Source organism: Bos javanicus, chromosome 3 (genome assembly GCF_032452875.1).
Source record: "Bos javanicus breed banteng chromosome 3, ARS-OSU_banteng_1.0, whole genome shotgun sequence".
NCBI lineage: Eukaryota > Metazoa > Chordata > Mammalia > Artiodactyla > Bovidae > Bos > Bos javanicus.
The window spans coordinates 33,578,635-33,595,876 of record NC_083870.1 but is presented as its reverse complement, the minus strand read 5'-3'; the positions used below and the strand labels follow the sequence as shown (position 1 = coordinate 33,595,876).

The window sequence follows — 17,242 nt, the reverse complement described above, 5'->3', positions numbered from 1 at the left end:
CTTCCAAGCTCTGCTTCCCTGGAGCTGTCCAGTCTGCTGTGTCGGCATCTGGTCCCCCCAGACTTGGGGAGGACGGTGCCCCAGGGTCTGTGCCTCTGAGGGGCCAGTGAGTGGGGGCTGCTCCTCTGTGGGCGGGAGGGGGTGTGAACAGGTGTCCACAGAATGCGTAGGGAGGTAGGGCTGTCTGCCTTGTGAATAGCAGGCGTTGACATCCATCTGGCTCCTCCTTTAGTGTTTCGGGTCAGTGGAGCCAAGGGGAAGAAGGAGGTCTGGGCAGCCAGTGTGTAGTAGGTTGCATGTGTACGCCAGAGCATTCCTGGAGGAGCACAGGGCCTGGAGACAGTTTGAGGATGATTGGAGATGTGGCTGAGGCTGTAGGACCTGGCTGCCACCCCTGCCTTACCTGGCTGCCATGCTCCAGACGCCCTCCCACATTCCTCCTTCCTCCCCAGGTGCCTACCTGGTGCCCTACCTGGTGCTGCTGATCATCATTGGGATCCCGCTCTTCTTCCTGGAGCTGGCTGTGGGCCAGAGGATCCGCCGTGGCAGCATCGGCGTGTGGCACTACGTGTGCCCCCGCCTGGGTGGCATCGGCTTCTCCAGCTGTATAGTAAGTTGGGGGCCGGTGGCGGGCACAGGCTGGGAGGCAGCGGGGCTGCTCTCAGGCACAGGGCTTACAGCCCAGAGTCCTGGGAGGGGTGAAGGGCAGGGAGGGAGACCCTCATCCTGAGTACTGCATCCAACTGGTGTCTCAGGACCACATACTTCCTAAACTGGAAGTTGGCACCACTGCCTGAATGATGTAATATTTGAGATTGTTATGAAGGAGGAAAGGCCTGGGACATCTCAGCCAGAGTCCTCTGGGGACACGTGGACCATCCCAGATACCCGCTCTGCTTACCAGCCCATCAGCACTCTGTGAGGCAGGCCCATCCTTTCTCCTGGGTTAGAGGGTATTTTATTTGGGTGAGAAAAGGCAGCCTTGGGGTATGGTGTCTCCTTTCCAGTTTGCTGTGTGCATGAGCGAAGCTGAAGAAGGCCTCAGGGGTCTGTGGCCGACCCAGGAGGGGTGTGGCTTTGGAACAGTGGGAGATGAGGAGACCCCACTGGCCTGGATGGGAATGCTCCATGAGGGCTCCAGGCTGATCCATGGGGCTGCAGATGAGGCCCTGCTTAGCTCTCCAGGTGGGGAAACCGAGCCTCCCTTAAGAGCAAAGCCTGCAGGTGCTCATGCTCACACCAGGGATAAAAACTGGAATCTGCCTCTGGAAGGATCTGTCAGGCCTGGCAACAGGGCCAGCCCAAACCTGCCTCAGGCAGAGACTAGGAGAGATCACCTCTGCACAGGTTGACATGACCGAATACAGCGCCCTCTGCTGGGGCTAGCTATGTGTATGTGCATGAGTGTGAGTGGGGTCTCCTCCTTGGAGGGCAAGCATTCCAGTAAAGGCAGTGGGTATCCCTCCCACTATATTCCCACACATGTAAGGTATGCTATAAGAGTGTCTGCTCATGCATACCAGGGCTCAGACAAAATTGACGAAGCCAGGGTCTCTCAGCCCTCACACTGCCCAGCAGTGTCACATACATCAGATAGCCAGGCCCCTGGAAAGAGAGGAGGTCTCTGGCTATAGGCAGGGGTCTGCATCCCAAGTGGATGCAGAAAATCTCTACAGTAGAAGCATTACTTTCAAAGGAAACCCCTTTGACCCTCAGTCAGGATGCATGTGCTTCTGTTTTAAATACAGTTCTACCAAGGTTGATTATCATGTTCTGAAAAATGAGAAGTCATGTCTTTCTAGAGGCAGGCTTCTGACAGTACCAAAGAGAAAGCAGCATCCTGAGAGAAGGGCAGACATGGGAAGCCAATAAGAAGCATCTACAAAACCTCAATAAGCACAGCTGTCTGAGGCCATTTACTGTGGCAGCAATAACTGGGCATGCCTCCGTAGCCCCATAGGGCCGTTCTGGAATTATAATCCTGAGTCATCAGGAAATGATGGGGAAGTGCTTCAGGCATCTTAGAGGAATATCGAACTGGAAAGGATTAACAGTTTAAGACTTCATTGCTTAAAGGAGAGAACTTTAATATCTGAAGCATTCCTTTGTGGATTCCCCAAATAGCAGATGAGTGGAGCATTAGGAGCAGGCCCTCTGCTGCCACCGTCCCATCTCTCCTCTCCCTCCTTCATGGAGGAGGGGATGGGGCGGAGCCGCCTGTAGCCTCTGTGACCCCCCCTGGAACCCCGTCTGCAGGTCTGCCTCTTTGTGGGGCTGTACTATAATGTGATCATCGGGTGGAGCATCTTCTACTTCTTCAAGTCGTTCCAGTACCCACTGCCCTGGAGTGAGTGCCCTGTCTCCAGAAATGGGACCGTGGCAGGCAAGTATGGTTCTTCTAAGGAACCCACCTGGGGATTCCAGCTAGCTCTGTCCTAGGAAGGAATCCACAGAGCCTAAGAGAGGAGGCTTAGGCTGTTGATGCTACTTTCTCCCTTCATCCCACTCTCTCCTTCCCCCACTGTGTCCACAAATCCATTTTCTACATCTGAGTCTCCATTCCTTCCCTGCAGATTTTGGGATTTCGTTGACTTGCTGTGCCACCTTGGATAAGCCACCTACTCTCTCTGATCCTCATCTCTCCCACCTTCTTTTTCTTTTGACCGTGCAGCATGTGGGCTCTGTTTCCCCATTCAGGGATTGAACCCTTTCCTCCTACATTGGAAGCATGGAGTCTTAACCATTAGACCACCATGGAAGTCCCCTCATGTCCCCTTATGATGATCTCTTGCCAGCCTGTCCCACAGAGTTCTTATAGGGGTTGAATGAAATAGTGAGTGTAGGAGTAACTCTGGAAATTGTGAGTTTTGTTTCGTTATTATTAACTACCCTGTGTTACTCTAGCACTATTCTGTCTGGAAACAATCTATATTCACATGCCAGTCCTATAAAGGGCTGGGTGATTTATGCCACCTCATAAATGGGTAAACTGAGGTTCAGAAACAACTTTCCCATGGTCACACCACTGATTTCGCTAAGGATCTAGGATGAGAACGTAGGTGTCTGGCTCCTAGGTCAGGACCTTTCCCAAGGAACTTGAGGCCAGTTCTGCCTAATCCTTCCTGCTTTCCATTGATGGACATGGGCAGGGGGATGGCATGAGCAGGAATTCAGTTAGATCAGTGTGTCCTAAAGCCTCCCAGGATCTGCCAGACCCTGGCTAACCCAGAACAATACAGTCCCTTCCTGTTACCGTGCTCAGCTGCCCTGGATTGGGGTCCAGCCGGGGAGGTGGTCTCACAGGCCCCTGTGGCCGCTGCTGCCATTTCAGTGGTGGAGGCAGAGTGTGAGAAGAGCTCAGCCACTACCTACTTCTGGTACCGAGAGGCCTTGGACATCTCCAACTCCATCTCGGAGAGCGGGGGCCTCAACTGGAAGATGACTCTGTGCCTCCTCATGGCCTGGAGCATCGTGGGCATGGCTGTCGTCAAGGGCATCCAGTCCTCGGGGAAGGTGAGTGGCCAGGGGGCCGGGACACCCACACTTACTCGGGGAGAGGGTGCTGCAAAAAAAGTGTGAATGGCAGGGGCGGAGAATGCTGGGTCACCCGTGAAAGGTCCGAGATGGGGGTGTCACTGCTGTGGTATTGGTCCCTGTGGGCAGCCCACCAGGGTGGGTTTGTGGAAGATCATTGCCGTGACCCCAGCTGCCTCCATGCTCGGATAACTCAGGGCTGCTCTGCAAACTTTAAGGAAAAAAAAAACAGGAATATTGAACTAGAATGTTTGGCTAGACCCTTGCCCCTCAGCTTCCCTAGCAAAAATCCTAGAAGAGCCTGCTCAGCAATTTTTGGTGAAAACCAACAGTTCACTGTATATGTAACTAACGGGCTCTGTGAATAGGTGGGTGCTCTGAGTGAAGGGGACTTTGAGAGCCTCTGAGGATGCAGACCAGCATAACCCCACACAGCTTCTCCCAGCAGGTCATTTTCCCTTCAAATAAGGACCCTTTCTTCTTTGTCATGTATCAATATTCATGGACTGCCAGGGCTGGAAAAGATGTTAGAAATCCTATAGCTCAATCTACCCATTTTACAAATGAGGAAACTGAGGCTTGGAAAAGGGAAAAAAATCTCACCCGGGGTCAAACAGCCCCAGGGCTCAAACTAGAACCTTGTTTGTCTGTCTGAGGCTCCAGGTTCTTTGGTGGATTTGATGAGCAGGGAAACTAAGCCCTGGAAAGGTAGTGTGATCTCAGCCACTGCCTCTTCTCTCTCCAAAGGCCAGACTAGTAGCTAGCACTTCATGTCACTCATCACACACTGCCACATTTATGAGCGCATTTGGACCACAACAACCTTCAGAATCATTATATCCATTTTACAGATGAAGAAATGGAGGCACCCTGAGGTTAAATAAATAGCTCAAGGTCACATGGTTGGAAAATGGTAGAGCTGGGATCAGAGCTCAGGTGGTCTAACTCTGGACATGTGTGCTTTTAACCTTTACACCATCCTCCCCCAAAAGCCCTCTTGGTTTGTTTCAGCCCAGTAAACTTTTTGTAAGCGTCTCCTTTGTGGGTGGCTCTGTGCCAGGCACATGGGGATATAGAAATGTTCAAGAAATGCATGTGCTAGAAAATAACATATACTTTATAATCACAAGAGGCAGGACCTTCTTCTGATGCTTTTGTTTGGGAGCCGTGCCTGGACCCTCCTGGATGCTTTCTGTCAAAGGAGCTCCAAGGACAGGGGAGATCCTTAGGGAGTCCCCTGGAGTCAGGGACATGAAGACATTAAAAACATGAAGAGGGAAGAGCAAAGGGTTCCTCACCCCAGTGGCAGCCTTTGGGGGTGGGGAGGCTGCGGGCCCAGCCCCAGCAACCCTTGAAAGGAGAAAACAAGCCTCAGGCACAGCCACACTGACTCCAGCCTGTCTGTGTGCCTGCTTCTGCCGTGGCTCAGTGCCAGACGTGTGGTGGGTTTGGCAGCATGCCCGGGGGGGCCTGGGGCTCTGCTTTCTACTGCCATCAGAGGCAGCTCGTGCACCCCAGCTGGAGCAGCGAGGGGGGTGGCAGCTGCAGGAGGGGCTGTGCCCCACAGTGGGTTCTTGTTCTCTCTGCAGGTGATGTACTTCAGCTCCCTCTTCCCCTACGTGGTGCTGGCCTGCTTCCTGGTCCGGGGGCTGCTGCTGCGGGGGGCCATCGACGGCATCCTACACATGTTCACTCCCAAGGTAAGGGTCACAGGCTCCTGGGGAACATGGACAGCTCTGCTGGGCCTCATCTGTTTCATGCAGTTTAACACTCGCTGAGGGCCTGCTGCGTGGCGGGCTCTGTGTTGGTTGCTGGACGGAGGCACCAGGGACGGGAGCACAGGCCCTGCACGCAGGGTTCCAAGGAGAGAGACAGCACATCAGTGTGGGTGAAATCCGAAGCTTCAGGGGGGAGTGACATCTGAAACAGCCTCGGGGTGCAGATAGATTTCAGCAGAACTATATGTGCAAGTGTGGAAAGGCACTGGATGTGCTTAAGGCCATAGTGGAAAGTCAGCTTTGGCCAGGCTGTGGGGGTGGGGGTGGGGTTCATTGAGTGAATCTGTGACAGTAGGAACCAAGAAGATGCCCAAGAGAAGAAAGCTCCCTGGGAACCCCAACTTGTACCCAAATCAGGGGAATGGGGTTACTATTTTATTAAAGGTAAATGACCACGTGAATCATGATTTTACCCTTACTGAAGCCAGCCACGTCGCTCTCATTTAATCCTCCCAAGAGCCCAGTGAGGGAAGAGCGGGATCATGGTGCATGGCTCCCAGGGCTGCCTCAGGGGCATAAATGTCCTGAAAGTGGACGCCCAATTTCCTAAGCATGGTCTCTGCCCACCAGGTGGCCCTGTCTCTTTGTTGCTCTTCAGACCACTAGGCACAGCTGGCATGCACCAGTTCACTGAGGAATAAGAGAATTTCAAATGCACATTGGCATGCCCTTCAAGGTAACCCTAGGCAAGAAGTTCACCCTAGTGGGCAGGCTAGAAAGTTCAGTTCCAAATGCCAGCTGATCAGTAGCAATATCAGGGGCCTGGTGAAGCTTCAGTCTGGCCTGGCAGGGTTCTGGCCCTGTGCCTGCAGACTGGACCTTGTCCAGTCCTGTACCTTGACCTTGTCCCTTAATAGTGCTGTCTCACACGTATGTTTGAGTAAACACACACACACATTAATGATTACACAGAAGCTCCATACACATGACACAGAGAGAAGAATCCAGATCTAGTGGAGTTTGAAAGCCCCATTCCCTCCCAGTTCCCCTGCTCTGCAGCTACAAACAGCTGATGTTTAGGGGTGGGTGACAAGGCGCAGGACACACACCCTTCCACATATATCAGACAGGGATGATTGGCCCTCGGCATTCTTGGATGTAACATTTGGGATTTCTGTGTGAACGAGCACAGAGGTCTGCTCTATGAAGCACTTAGGAATCTCCTGAGGCATTAGTGTGACTCTGGAGCCACCTGGCTCGGGTATGTTGTTGTGAACATGTGATGTCTGACAAAGAAGAGAAAAATGCAAACCTGGGTTCTTTGGGGTAAAACAGCCATGAGAAGAAAGTCAGTGGTTTTTATGAATGAATTCAACTGTATTTCTAGAAACGTGATCAGTCTACTGTGTTCATTTGAGACTTTCCGTTATACTTTGTTGAATTTTATGAGAAAATTATATACTCTAGAGATGATCATAAACGTGGAGATTCACACAGGTCTAATAGGCCCCTGGGTGGCGTTAGGAGAGCCTGGGACTTAACTCTAGAAGCCAGTGGAACCGATTCATAAGATTAGCTACCAGGCCCAACACACACAATACTGTTCCCTTCTGATTCACTGATTTACCACTCTTTAAAACATCTTTTTAAGTGAAACATCTCAGACATATAAACACACATATAATAATATAATAAACATTCTTAAGAAACAAAATATTACAGATGCCATAAAAGTGCCCCTGGAGAAGGAAATAGCAACCCACTCCAGTATTCTTGCCTGGGAAGCCCCCTGGTGGGCAGCTGTCCATGGGACTGCAAAAGTGTCAGACACAACTTAGCAACTATGCAGCAACAATAGCAAGTATCCATTCTCTTCCCATTCACTTCCCTTTCCCTAAAATAACCACTATCTTGAATTTGGGGTTTATTCTACTAATACACTTTAAAATTTTTGTACTATATATGTGTATCCTTAAACAATATAACATATGTGCATACTTTAAATTTTTATATAAAATGCATTATATGCAATCTTCTGCAGCTTGCTTTTATTTTTGCTAAATACTCTTTTTTGAGATTTTAGCTATATTGATACATGTAACTCTAGTGCATCCATTTTTATGACTATTGTATTCCACTGTAATGAATTTATTCATTACATGACCAGTTGATGGTCAAGCTAGAGGATGAATTTACTTATTCATCCTCTAGTTGATGGTCATTTAAGTTTTCAATTCTCACCATTGCTACTAATGCTAATAAGCATATGACACAGATGTTCATGAGTACATGTTTCTCTAGGGTGTATATGTTTTGCAATAGAATTGATGTCTCAGAGGGTATGCATGTCTTCAGTTTTACTAGATGTTGGCTGAATCGCTGTCCAAAGTGGTTGCATCTATTATCACTCCCACCAGTTGTTGATGGGAGTCCCACTTGCTCCACGTTTGTTACACTCCAATTTTTGCCAATTGCAGTGTACATCTGATTTTTGCCAATCAGATGGATGCAAAAAGTTGATGTGCACTTTGAATAATAGGAGTGCTCCTTTCCCACACCTTTTCTTGGATATTCAGAGAACAGTGTGGTCCCACTTTAGCATTTGCAGAGGACCAGAGTCTTCATGAGGTGAAGCTTAAAGAAATCAAATCTGAAAGGCTCTAGAGGAACCAGGTCAAGAACCAGCAGGTGTGGGACCTGCTCCATCTAGCTCTTGTGAGTTTCAAGTATGCACAGAACCTGGGGGTTGGGGGGGGGTGCATCTTGAGACCTTGAGCAGGAAGCTCCTACCTTTGACCCTGGAGGGATGAATTGAGTAGGGAAGGGGAGGCTTGAGGGCCTCAGAGGTCAAAGGATCAAGAATCTCCTTCAAAGTCTGTGCCATCATTTGTTTTAGGCAAGTGAGGCTCAGTGGTGATAGCTGGAGTGAAGTTCCTATTTATTACAAAACTTTCCAACCATCTGCAAAAAGTGTGGACCCATGCTCAGACACAAATGTCTGTCTGTACATGGCAAACTGCTGTTGCACATCTGGGACTGTTTCAGCATGGGCCTGGTGAGATATGGGGAACCGGGAGGCATTTCAAGTCCATGCTCTAGTAGAGTGCTATAGAGTGCCAGGGTGGCTGTACACGGGCGCCCTGCCTGTGAACTGCTCCATTCAGATCGACCACAGTGTAATAAATGACATCACCAGGGGTTATGCCATTTGGCAGTGGTGGGAGAGTCCAAGATTTCTGGCCAGGGCATCTCAGAATCAACCTTAACAGAGCATAGGCCCTCCATGGTGTACTGAATAATCAGGAAGATGCCCCCTCCTATTCAGTCTTCCAACATGAGAAATAACCCAAGCTAGAGGCCCTGGACTTTCAGTCCATGTTTTCAAGCTGTTACTGGGTGTGATGAATGCAGTGTGGCCAGGACACCTTGATAACCCACTAGCACCTTTGATGGGAGTCCCTCATGTTAGTGGCTAATGAACTTCTTGAACTCTTTGGGCTGCTTCTCTCCATCCAGTTAAAAACCCAAGTCAGTATGGGGTACCATACATTAAATGATGTGAGTTGCCCAATATACAATGGATTAGAATAGATTATCTAGCCACCAAAACCTCCAGGGAATGTTTATCAAAACTACAACTGTTCACTGAATTCCTGTTATGTTCTGGGCACTGTTGTGGATCCCGGAATCCAGCAGTGAACAAAGCAGATAAATTTTCTGGCCCTGAAGGAACTTATATTTTAGTGAAGGGAGACGGCTAATATAAGATAAAGGAGTTGTTGGATGATGTTGCTAAGGAGGAAAAGAAAAAGCAGAGAAAGAAAGATTCAGAGCACTGGGGAGAGGGCTGCATAGCTAGTGTGCTCAAGGAAGGCCTCCCTGAGAAAGTGACATTTGAGTGAAGACCTGATGGAGGTGAGGGAGCAGAGCATGTGGATATTTGGAAGGAGCACGTTCCATTCCAAAATAAAACAATAAATGAAAAGCCCTTGAGATTGGACAAGTCTGGCATTCTCAAGGAGGCTGTTGTGGCTGGAGTGGGAGGGGAGAGAGAGAGGACCTGCGGTCAAGGGGGCAATGAGGAGCCAGGCCAGGTGAGGACTCTGCTGTTCACTCAGGGTGTCGTGGGGCCTATTGGAAAGTTCTGAGCGGAGTAGTGACATGATCTGACTTCCATCTTCCCAAAGTCACTCTGGTTGCCATAGATGTCTGAGGGGGCAAGGGTAAAATAGGAAGACCTGCTAGAAGGCTCCATCCAGGTGCCAGAATTCATCCAGGTGGGAGGTGACTATGGACGGAGCCCAGGTGACATCAATGGAAGTGATGAGAAGTAGTCAGATTGAGGATATATTTAGAAAGTAGAGTTGTCAGTATTTGCTGCTGGATTGGATGTGACGTGTGAGAGAGAGGGATGACAAGGACAGCGGCAAAGCCTTTTGCCTGACCAACTAGAAGGATGGGGTTGACATTTATAGACATGGGGGAAGATGGTGGGGAGAGATGGTTTGATGGGGAACTCTGAGAGTACTTTTGGAACATGGCAGAAGTATACATTTGGGAGTTTAAAGTTGTGACTGGTTATAGTCACTTGGAGAGTCAACATAGAGAAAAGGACTGAACACTGAACAGTGGGTCCCAGCTTGTAGAGGTTGGGGGAGAGATAGTCATTGAGGGAGGTGGAGAAGAGAGGGAGATAGAGAGAAGTGGAGAGAATTCCATCCAAGTGGAGAAAGTGCTTTAAGAAGGAGGGTCAAGTCCGAGGCTGCTGAAAGGTCAGATGATGGGGACTGAGAAAGGGCCAAGGCATTTGGCCGCAGCAGGATCACTGGTGCTTTGACAAGAGCAGTGGGTTCAAGGGAAAATAGGAGGGGAGGAACTGGAGACAAGTAACAAAGACCACTTATTTTCAGGAGTTTTGCTGTGAGGGGAGCAGAGGAATGGAAAATGCAGTGGTAACCAGAAGAGAACTGTGAGATCAAAGGTGTTATTTCAGAATGTTATGAATTCTGATGATAAAAATAACCCCTCATATATTACTAGTGGGAACGTAAAATAGTGTAGCCACTTTGGAAAACAGTCTGGCAGTTCCTCAGAAGGTTAGACAGAGTTAGCATGTGACCCAGCAATTCCACTCCTAGGCACATATCCAAGAGAACTGAAAACATATGTTCAAAAACTTGTGCACAAGTGTTCCTAGCAGCATTATTCATAATAGCCAGAAGTAGACACCCCCCAAATGTCCATCAACTGATGAATGGAAAAATAAAAGGTAGTGTAGTCATACAATGGAATATTGGCTGGCCATACAAAGGAGTGAAGTACGTGCCACACATGGATGATTTCATCCTTGAAGACGTTATGCTGAGGAAAAGAAGCCAGTCACAAAAGACCGCTTATTATGTGAATCTGTTTGTATAAGATGTCCAGAATAGGGGACTCTGTAGAGACTGAAAACAGACAAGTGGTCACTTAGGACTGGGCTTCTGAGAGGTTGGGGGGGAAGTGGGGAGCAGTGGTTAATGAATATGGGCTTTCTTTTCAGAGTGACGATATTCTAAAATTGGTTGTGGGAATGGTTGTACAGCCCTGTGATACACTAAAAACCATTGTATTGCACACTTTTTTGAAAATAAAAAAAAGGGGGGGGGGGGATTGATGCTATGGGAGAGGAGGGAACGAAGTCCTTGAATAAGCAGGAGAGATGGGACGCAGCGCCCGGGCGGAGGGGTTGGTCTTAGCTCAGAGCAGACATTGTCCCCCGGAAGCAGGAGCGACGGGCCGGCCAGCCTATGGCACAATGCTGTCAGCTGAGAAGCGCTGGCCAGAAGCTTCTCACTGTGGGAACTCTCTTCTCATTGGGTCATTTTTCGATGTGAAGTGGGCAGCAAGGTCATCAGCTGAGAGTAGAGATGGTGGGGGGGCATGGGGTTGGAGGCCTAAGGAGGGATGAGTGTGACGTAATTGCACACGAGATGGGGAGTGTGTTCACACAGGGTGGGTGGGGGACAATGGAGGTTAAGGGTCAAGCGCCGCGGTGAAGACGGCAAGTGTGGTTCCAGTTCCACGGTGGACAGCTATTCACACTTTACCAGCTCTGAAGGCAGGCTGCTCCTACAGTGAAGCAGTTAAACCAATCATGTTTTCCAGCAGACAGTATTTACTATGTGAGGCGTCTTATGTATATTAACTCATTTAAATTCATAATGATTCTAGAAGTGTTATTGTTAAAAAGATTTTTTAAAAAATCTTTTTGCCTCGCGACACAGAATGTGAGATCTGAGTTCCCTGACCAGGCATCAGCCCCACTCCCCCGGCACTGGCAGTGCAGCGTTTTAACCACTGGACTGCTAGCAAGGTCCCAAAGTATTATTATTCTTCCCATTTTGCAGCTGGGGAGTCTGAAGCACAGAGAGGTAAATAATCAGTCCGAGGTCCCATGTGTCAGGGCCCAAGATTTACATTGTGTCCAGCACTGCTGCTTGGGGACAGCCCAGAGGAGAGGGAGGCTGGACATCACCCGGGTCAGGAGCTTATCAAGGTGACAATGGAGAGATTGCTGGGCAGATGAGAGTGTCAGGAAGGAGTATGAAAAGGATGGGTATTGACTAAGTCGGTGATGAAGGGAAGTTAGGATCCAAACAGGGTGAGGGGCAGTGAAATGGAGGGAGGCCAAAGGGCTGGAGTTCCCAGCAAGGCTGAAGAATGTTGTAGAGTCTAGATACTAGAGGTGAGCTAGAAAGTTGGGTGTTTTGGAAGATGGGATCTTTAAAACTAAGGTTTACTTGGAGCACAGCTACTAGTCATGACAAAGGCCATGGTGTGACTGTAGAAGTGGGGGGAAGGAGAAGAGTGGGGAAGGTTGCAGGAAAATGGGGTGCCAGAGGATGGTTAGGTTCTGGATCTCATGAGTCCTTCTGATGGGCTACCAAGTAAGGGTTCTTGGCTTTCCTCAGGAAGAATTCAAGAATGAGCCATGAATGAATAAGTGAAAGCAGGTTTATTAAGGTACACAAAGGTAGAATGCAGTCTGTCTCAGCAGGCAAGAGGAGTCCCAGGGAATGGAAAGTTCAGTTCAGTTCAGTTCAGTCACTCAGTCGTTTCCGACTCTTTGCGACCCCATGAATTGCAGCACGCCAGGCCTCCCTGTCCATCACCAACTCCCGGAGTTCACTCAGACTCACGTCCATCGAGTCAGTGATGCCATCCAGCCATCTCATCCTCTGTCGTCCCCTTCTCCTCCTGCCCCCAATCCCTCCCAGCATCAGAGTCTTTTCCAATGAGTCAACTCATCGCATGAGGTGGCCAAAGTACTGAAGTTTCAGCTTTAGCATCATTCCTTCCAAAGAAATCTCAGGGCTGATCTCCTTCAGAATGGACTGGTTGGGTCTCCTTGCAGTCCAAGGGACTCTCAAGAGTCTTCTCCAACACTACAGTTCAAAAGCATCAATTCTTCGGCACTCAGCTTTCTTCACAGTCCAACTCTCACATCCACACATGACCACAGGAAAAACCATAGCCTTGACTAGACGGACCTTTGTTGACAAATAATGTCTCTGCTTTTGAATATGCTATCTAGGTTGCTCATAACTTTCCTTCCAAGGAAAGTTCAAGTGGCCCCCACATATAGGGTGGTTAGTTTTTCTGGGCTGGGTAATCTCATAGGCAACTGTTTCGGGGAAGAGGGTGGGGATTTCCAGAAATTAGGCCATCACCCACTTTTTGGTCTTTCGTGCTATCTGGGAACTGTCCTGGTGTCTGTGTGTATCTGTCATGAAGCTAATATATTACAGTGGGCATATAAGGAGGTTCAGGGTCCACTGAAAGTGGAATCTCCTGCCATCTTGGGCCTAACTGGCTCTAACCAGCTTTTGTCGTATCCTCAACAGCTCTGGCATTCTTTTAATGGTTGTGCCCTGCCCCCTTCCCTCCTGTCTCAGAAGGGAGAAGGAAAAGGGACCCAGAGGCAGATTGTTGGAGGGGACGTTGATGGAGATACGGAACTCACTCAGATGACGATTCTCATCACTCAGATGACGATTCTCATCATTCAGATGACGGCAGCAGTAGTGCTGGGAGGCGAGGCAGTGCACAGGGGAAGGTGAGCGAGTGGACTGGAGACCAGGCAGCACCCTGTCCACCCAGGCCCAGTGGTCCCAAATGTGCAAGAAAACAGCCTTCACCCGAGAGGCTGCCGGGGCCACCTCGGCTTTACGGTCATTTGCTCAGCCCTTCCCTGCATATCAGGCTCCCCTGGGAGCTGCAAGAACCAGGAAAAGCTACCAGTGCTCAGGCCCACCCTGACTAACCAGAATCCAGCAAGCAGACTCGTTGATCAGGATCGCTGGGGGTGGGGTCCAGATGGAAGCAGATTGTCAGAGCTCCCCGGATGATTCTACTGTGCAGCCAGGATGGTGAGCTGCTGAGTCACAGCAAGAAGGTAAAGAGAACATCCAGAGATGGTTTGCAGCAGTGGGGGATTGTGCTGATGACAGAGCCCAGTGGTAGGGTGCAGGCAGTTGGAGAGGTGCATGGAGGCTCTAGTCAGAGCAGGGGACAGACCTGGCCATCCTGGGGTTGAAGTCCTTGTGAAGAATGACCCAGGAGTCATGGGCATCTTGCAGCAGCCGAGCTAAACTGGGCCCTGGGACCAAGGACCTGGCCTGGTGGTCTCTCAGTCTGACTGTGGAGATGAGGGTATGAGCGGGCAGGGGTAGAGGGGGAAGCTTGTCAGGAGCCCTGGAACCCTGTGGATTCCCAACTTTGTAGGATGGGAGAGTGTTGAAATTTGGGGTGACATCTCCAGTGGACAGTAGGGAAAATATGAGGAGAAAAACAATAAATATGCATGTGTGTGGTGTGTGTGTGTGGTGTGTGTGTGATGTGTGTGTGTGATGCGTGTGTGATGTGTGTGTGATGTGTGTGTGTGTGATGTGTGTGTGTGATGTGTGTGTGTTGTGCGTGTGTGTGTGATGTGATGTGTGTCTGTGTGATGTGTGTGATTGTGTGTGTGATGTGTGTGTGTGATGTGTGTGTGTGTGTGTGATGTGTGATGTGTGTGTGATGTATGTGTGTATAATATTTATGGTGGTGGTAGTGTAGTCATTAAGTTGTGTCTGACACTTTGGGACTGTAACTTGTCAAGCTCCTCTGTCCATGGGATTCTCCAGGCAAGCAAGAACACAACCCCGACACGGTAGCATTTGTGCCAATTTCTGGCTGGAATGGTGACAACATGCTAGAACCAAGTGCTAATATGCCATGGTTCAAGGGATGGAAAGTCACCCGTAAGGACGGCAATGCCAGTGGAACCACCCTGCTTGAAGCTCTGGATTGCATTCTGCCACCAACTCGCCCAACTGACAAACCCTTGCGTTTGCCTCTCCAGGATGTCTATAAAATTGGTGGTATTGGTACTATCCCTGTGGGTCGTGTGGAGACTGGCATGGTGGTCACCTTTGCTCCAGTCAATGTAACAACTGAAGTGAAGTCTGTAGAAATGCACCATGAAGCATTGAGTGAAGCCCTACCTGGGGACAATGTGGGCTTTAATGTCAAGAACGTGTCTGTCAAAGATGTCCGTCGTGGCAATGTGGCTGGTGACAGCAAAAATGATCCACCCATGCAAGCTGCTGGCTTCACAGCTCAGGTGATTATTTTGAACCATCCAGGCCAAATCAGTGCTGGATATGCACCTGTGCTGGATTGTCACACAGCTCACATTGCTTGCAAGTTTGCTGAGCTAAAGGAGAAGATTGATCGTCATTCTGGGAAAAAGCTGGAAGATGGCCCTAAATTCTTGAAATCTGGTGACGCTGCCATCGTTGATATGCTTCCTGGCAAGCCCATGTGTGTCGAGAGCTTCTCTGATTATCCTCCCCTGGGCCGTTTTGCTGTGCGTGACATGAGACAGACAGTCGCTGTGGGTGTCATCAAAGCAGTGGACAAGAAGGCAGCTGGAGCTGGCAAGGTCACCAAGTCTGCCCAGAAAGCTCAGAAGGCTAAATGAATATTATCCCCAATACCTGTCACCCCAGTCTTAATTAGTGGTGGAAGAACGGTCTCAGAACTGTTTGTCTCAATTGGCCATTTAAGTTTAATAGTAAAAGACTGGTTAATGATAACAATGCATCGTAAAACCTTCAGAAGTAAAGGAGAATGTTTTTGTGGACCATATGTTTTGTGTGTGGCAGTTTAAGTTATTAGTTTTTAAAATCAGTACTTTTTAATGAAAACTTGACCAAAAATCTGTCACAGAATTTGAGACCCATTAAAAAAAGTTTAATGAGAAAAAAAAAAAAAGAATACTATAGTGGGTTGCCATTTCCTTCTCCAGGGGATCTTCCCAACCCAGGGATTGAACCTGAGTCTCCTGCATTACAGGTGGATTCTTTACTGCTGACCCACCAGGGACGCCCCTTAGTAGTTGGACAAAAGTTCATTTGGTTTTTTCCATAACATCTTTACCAAAAAGCCCTGAATGAACTTTTTGGCCAACTCAATATACATCATTGATATACATATGAAATATCACTGGAAGGGTAGGCAAGATACTGGTACCTTGGTTACATCTTGGGAAGACGAAATGAGTGTCTGGAATACAGGGGTGAATACCTTTTTGTGCCTTTTCAGTTTCAAGCCACATAACCCCTTTACTATTAATCAGTCGTGATAGAAGCCACACTTTTTCAGGGCTGTAGCCCAGCACAACCTGAACCAGGCAGGAGCTTTGGGCATCCGCTTTGTGGCCTCTGGATGAGACGAGTGAATGGTTCTGCCTGATGAGGATGGGCCTCAGGGTCAAAGGTGTATGGTAACCCCTAGAGAAGAGAAGTGGGTTCCCTGCAAAGGCCCAGGCATAGCAGTTCGTGGAGGAACTTTGTGATCCCCACAATCAGAGTCAGGCTTCTGAGCAGGATGGTAAGGCAGCCTTGATCCCAGGGGTAGGCTCTGGAGTTGGACGGTCTAGTTCCAAGCCCAGCTTATCAGTCAGTCATGGGAAGACTAGTTCCTTGTCCCCTTGGGGCCTCAGTTTCCTCAGCTGCAAGATAGGGGGACCCACGGCAGCTTGCTCACAGCACCACCAGGAGAGCATGTAGGACTGTCCTGGGGTGCAGAGACGGTGTGGTGAGCGTTAGCTAGTATTTCTTCTCATCCATCGTGAAGGTGACACTGTTCTTGGGCAGCGGGAACCTGGTGCCTCTGTGCCATCTGGTGTCTATGGGCCCATCTGTGCTGAAGCAAGGGCATGCGCTTCTTTTTTGCACCAGTCCAGGCGAGGACTCATCAGCTTCTTGTTGATTCAAAAAGCATCTTCATGCCGCTGAGTCAAAAGCCGTGGAACACCTTGCTCCCTGCGTCAGGAAGTGACTCAGCTGTATGCCTAGCAAATGGCAGGAAGCTGCTGCTCTGTGCCAGGGAGGGCACCCAGAAGCAGGTTCGAGCCTCGACTTCAGTGAGGAAAGCCCATTTCCCACCTCTCCTCTTGCAGTCACATCCTGACGCCTGGAAAAGACTCTGGGCTTTCTGAGGTCTGGCTGTGGGCTCATCCTCTGAACAGTATCATCAGGACCTTGTTGAAATCAGGCACCATGATCCCTAAAATCCTGAAAGAGCACCTTTAAATTTAAGGAACACAGGCATTCGATGGTGAAGGTGCCTGTTTATCCCCAGATGAGCACTGGGCTTCTGGTCATTTCCACTGGCAAGGGTACCCATCCATGCTGCAGGCTGGAAGCAGGGATGCCCAGGAACCACTCACCAAAGGCCAAGCTTTGGCTCTCTCGGCTGCTTTCCTGGGGGCTTATTAATGTCAGATTTGGATCCATTACTGTACTTCAGAGGAATCTAGAGGTGGGAGGGGGAGGAGAGAGAGTTGGGATACAGAGGAAGCAAGAGTGGCCATGTGTTGATAATATGCTGAAGCTGGGCGATAGGTACATGGGGGTTCATGACACTATCCTTTCCACGTTTGTACATTACACAATCAATGT

At 49.3% G+C, this 17,242-nt stretch overlaps 2 protein-coding genes across 4 annotated transcripts in view; both read left to right on the top strand.

Moving 5' to 3' along the window:
• Positions 1-17,242, top strand: part of SLC6A17 (solute carrier family 6 member 17) — a 56,726-nt gene that overhangs the window by 21,443 nt on the left and 18,041 nt on the right. For all 3 annotated transcript variants that reach the window (XM_061410883.1, XM_061410884.1, XM_061410885.1), the window contains exons 3-6: positions 453-610; positions 2,257-2,383; positions 3,332-3,513; positions 5,124-5,234. In XM_061410883.1, the coding sequence (XP_061266867.1) occupies positions 453-610; positions 2,257-2,383; positions 3,332-3,513; positions 5,124-5,234 (578 nt within the window). The remainder of the gene's footprint in view (positions 1-452; positions 611-2,256; positions 2,384-3,331; positions 3,514-5,123; positions 5,235-17,242) is intronic.
• Positions 13,639-15,402, top strand: LOC133245036 (elongation factor 1-alpha 1-like). Its single transcript, XM_061412965.1, has 2 exons — positions 13,639-13,753; positions 14,420-15,402. Exons 1-2 carry the CDS (start codon positions 13,639-13,641, stop codon positions 15,256-15,258), a joined length of 954 nt encoding a protein of 317 aa, XP_061268949.1. The 3' UTR covers positions 15,259-15,402.

Excerpts from the sequence above, each read along its gene's own strand:
- LOC133245036 (XM_061412965.1), top strand. The coding sequence starts at position 13,639 with ATGATTCTACTGTGCAGCCAGGATGGTGAGCTGCTGAGTCACAGCAAG. Across the intron at positions 13,754-14,419 it reads GCTGATGACAGAGCCCAGTG|GCAAGCAAGAACACAACCCC; the intron begins GTAGGGTGCAGG and ends GGGATTCTCCAG.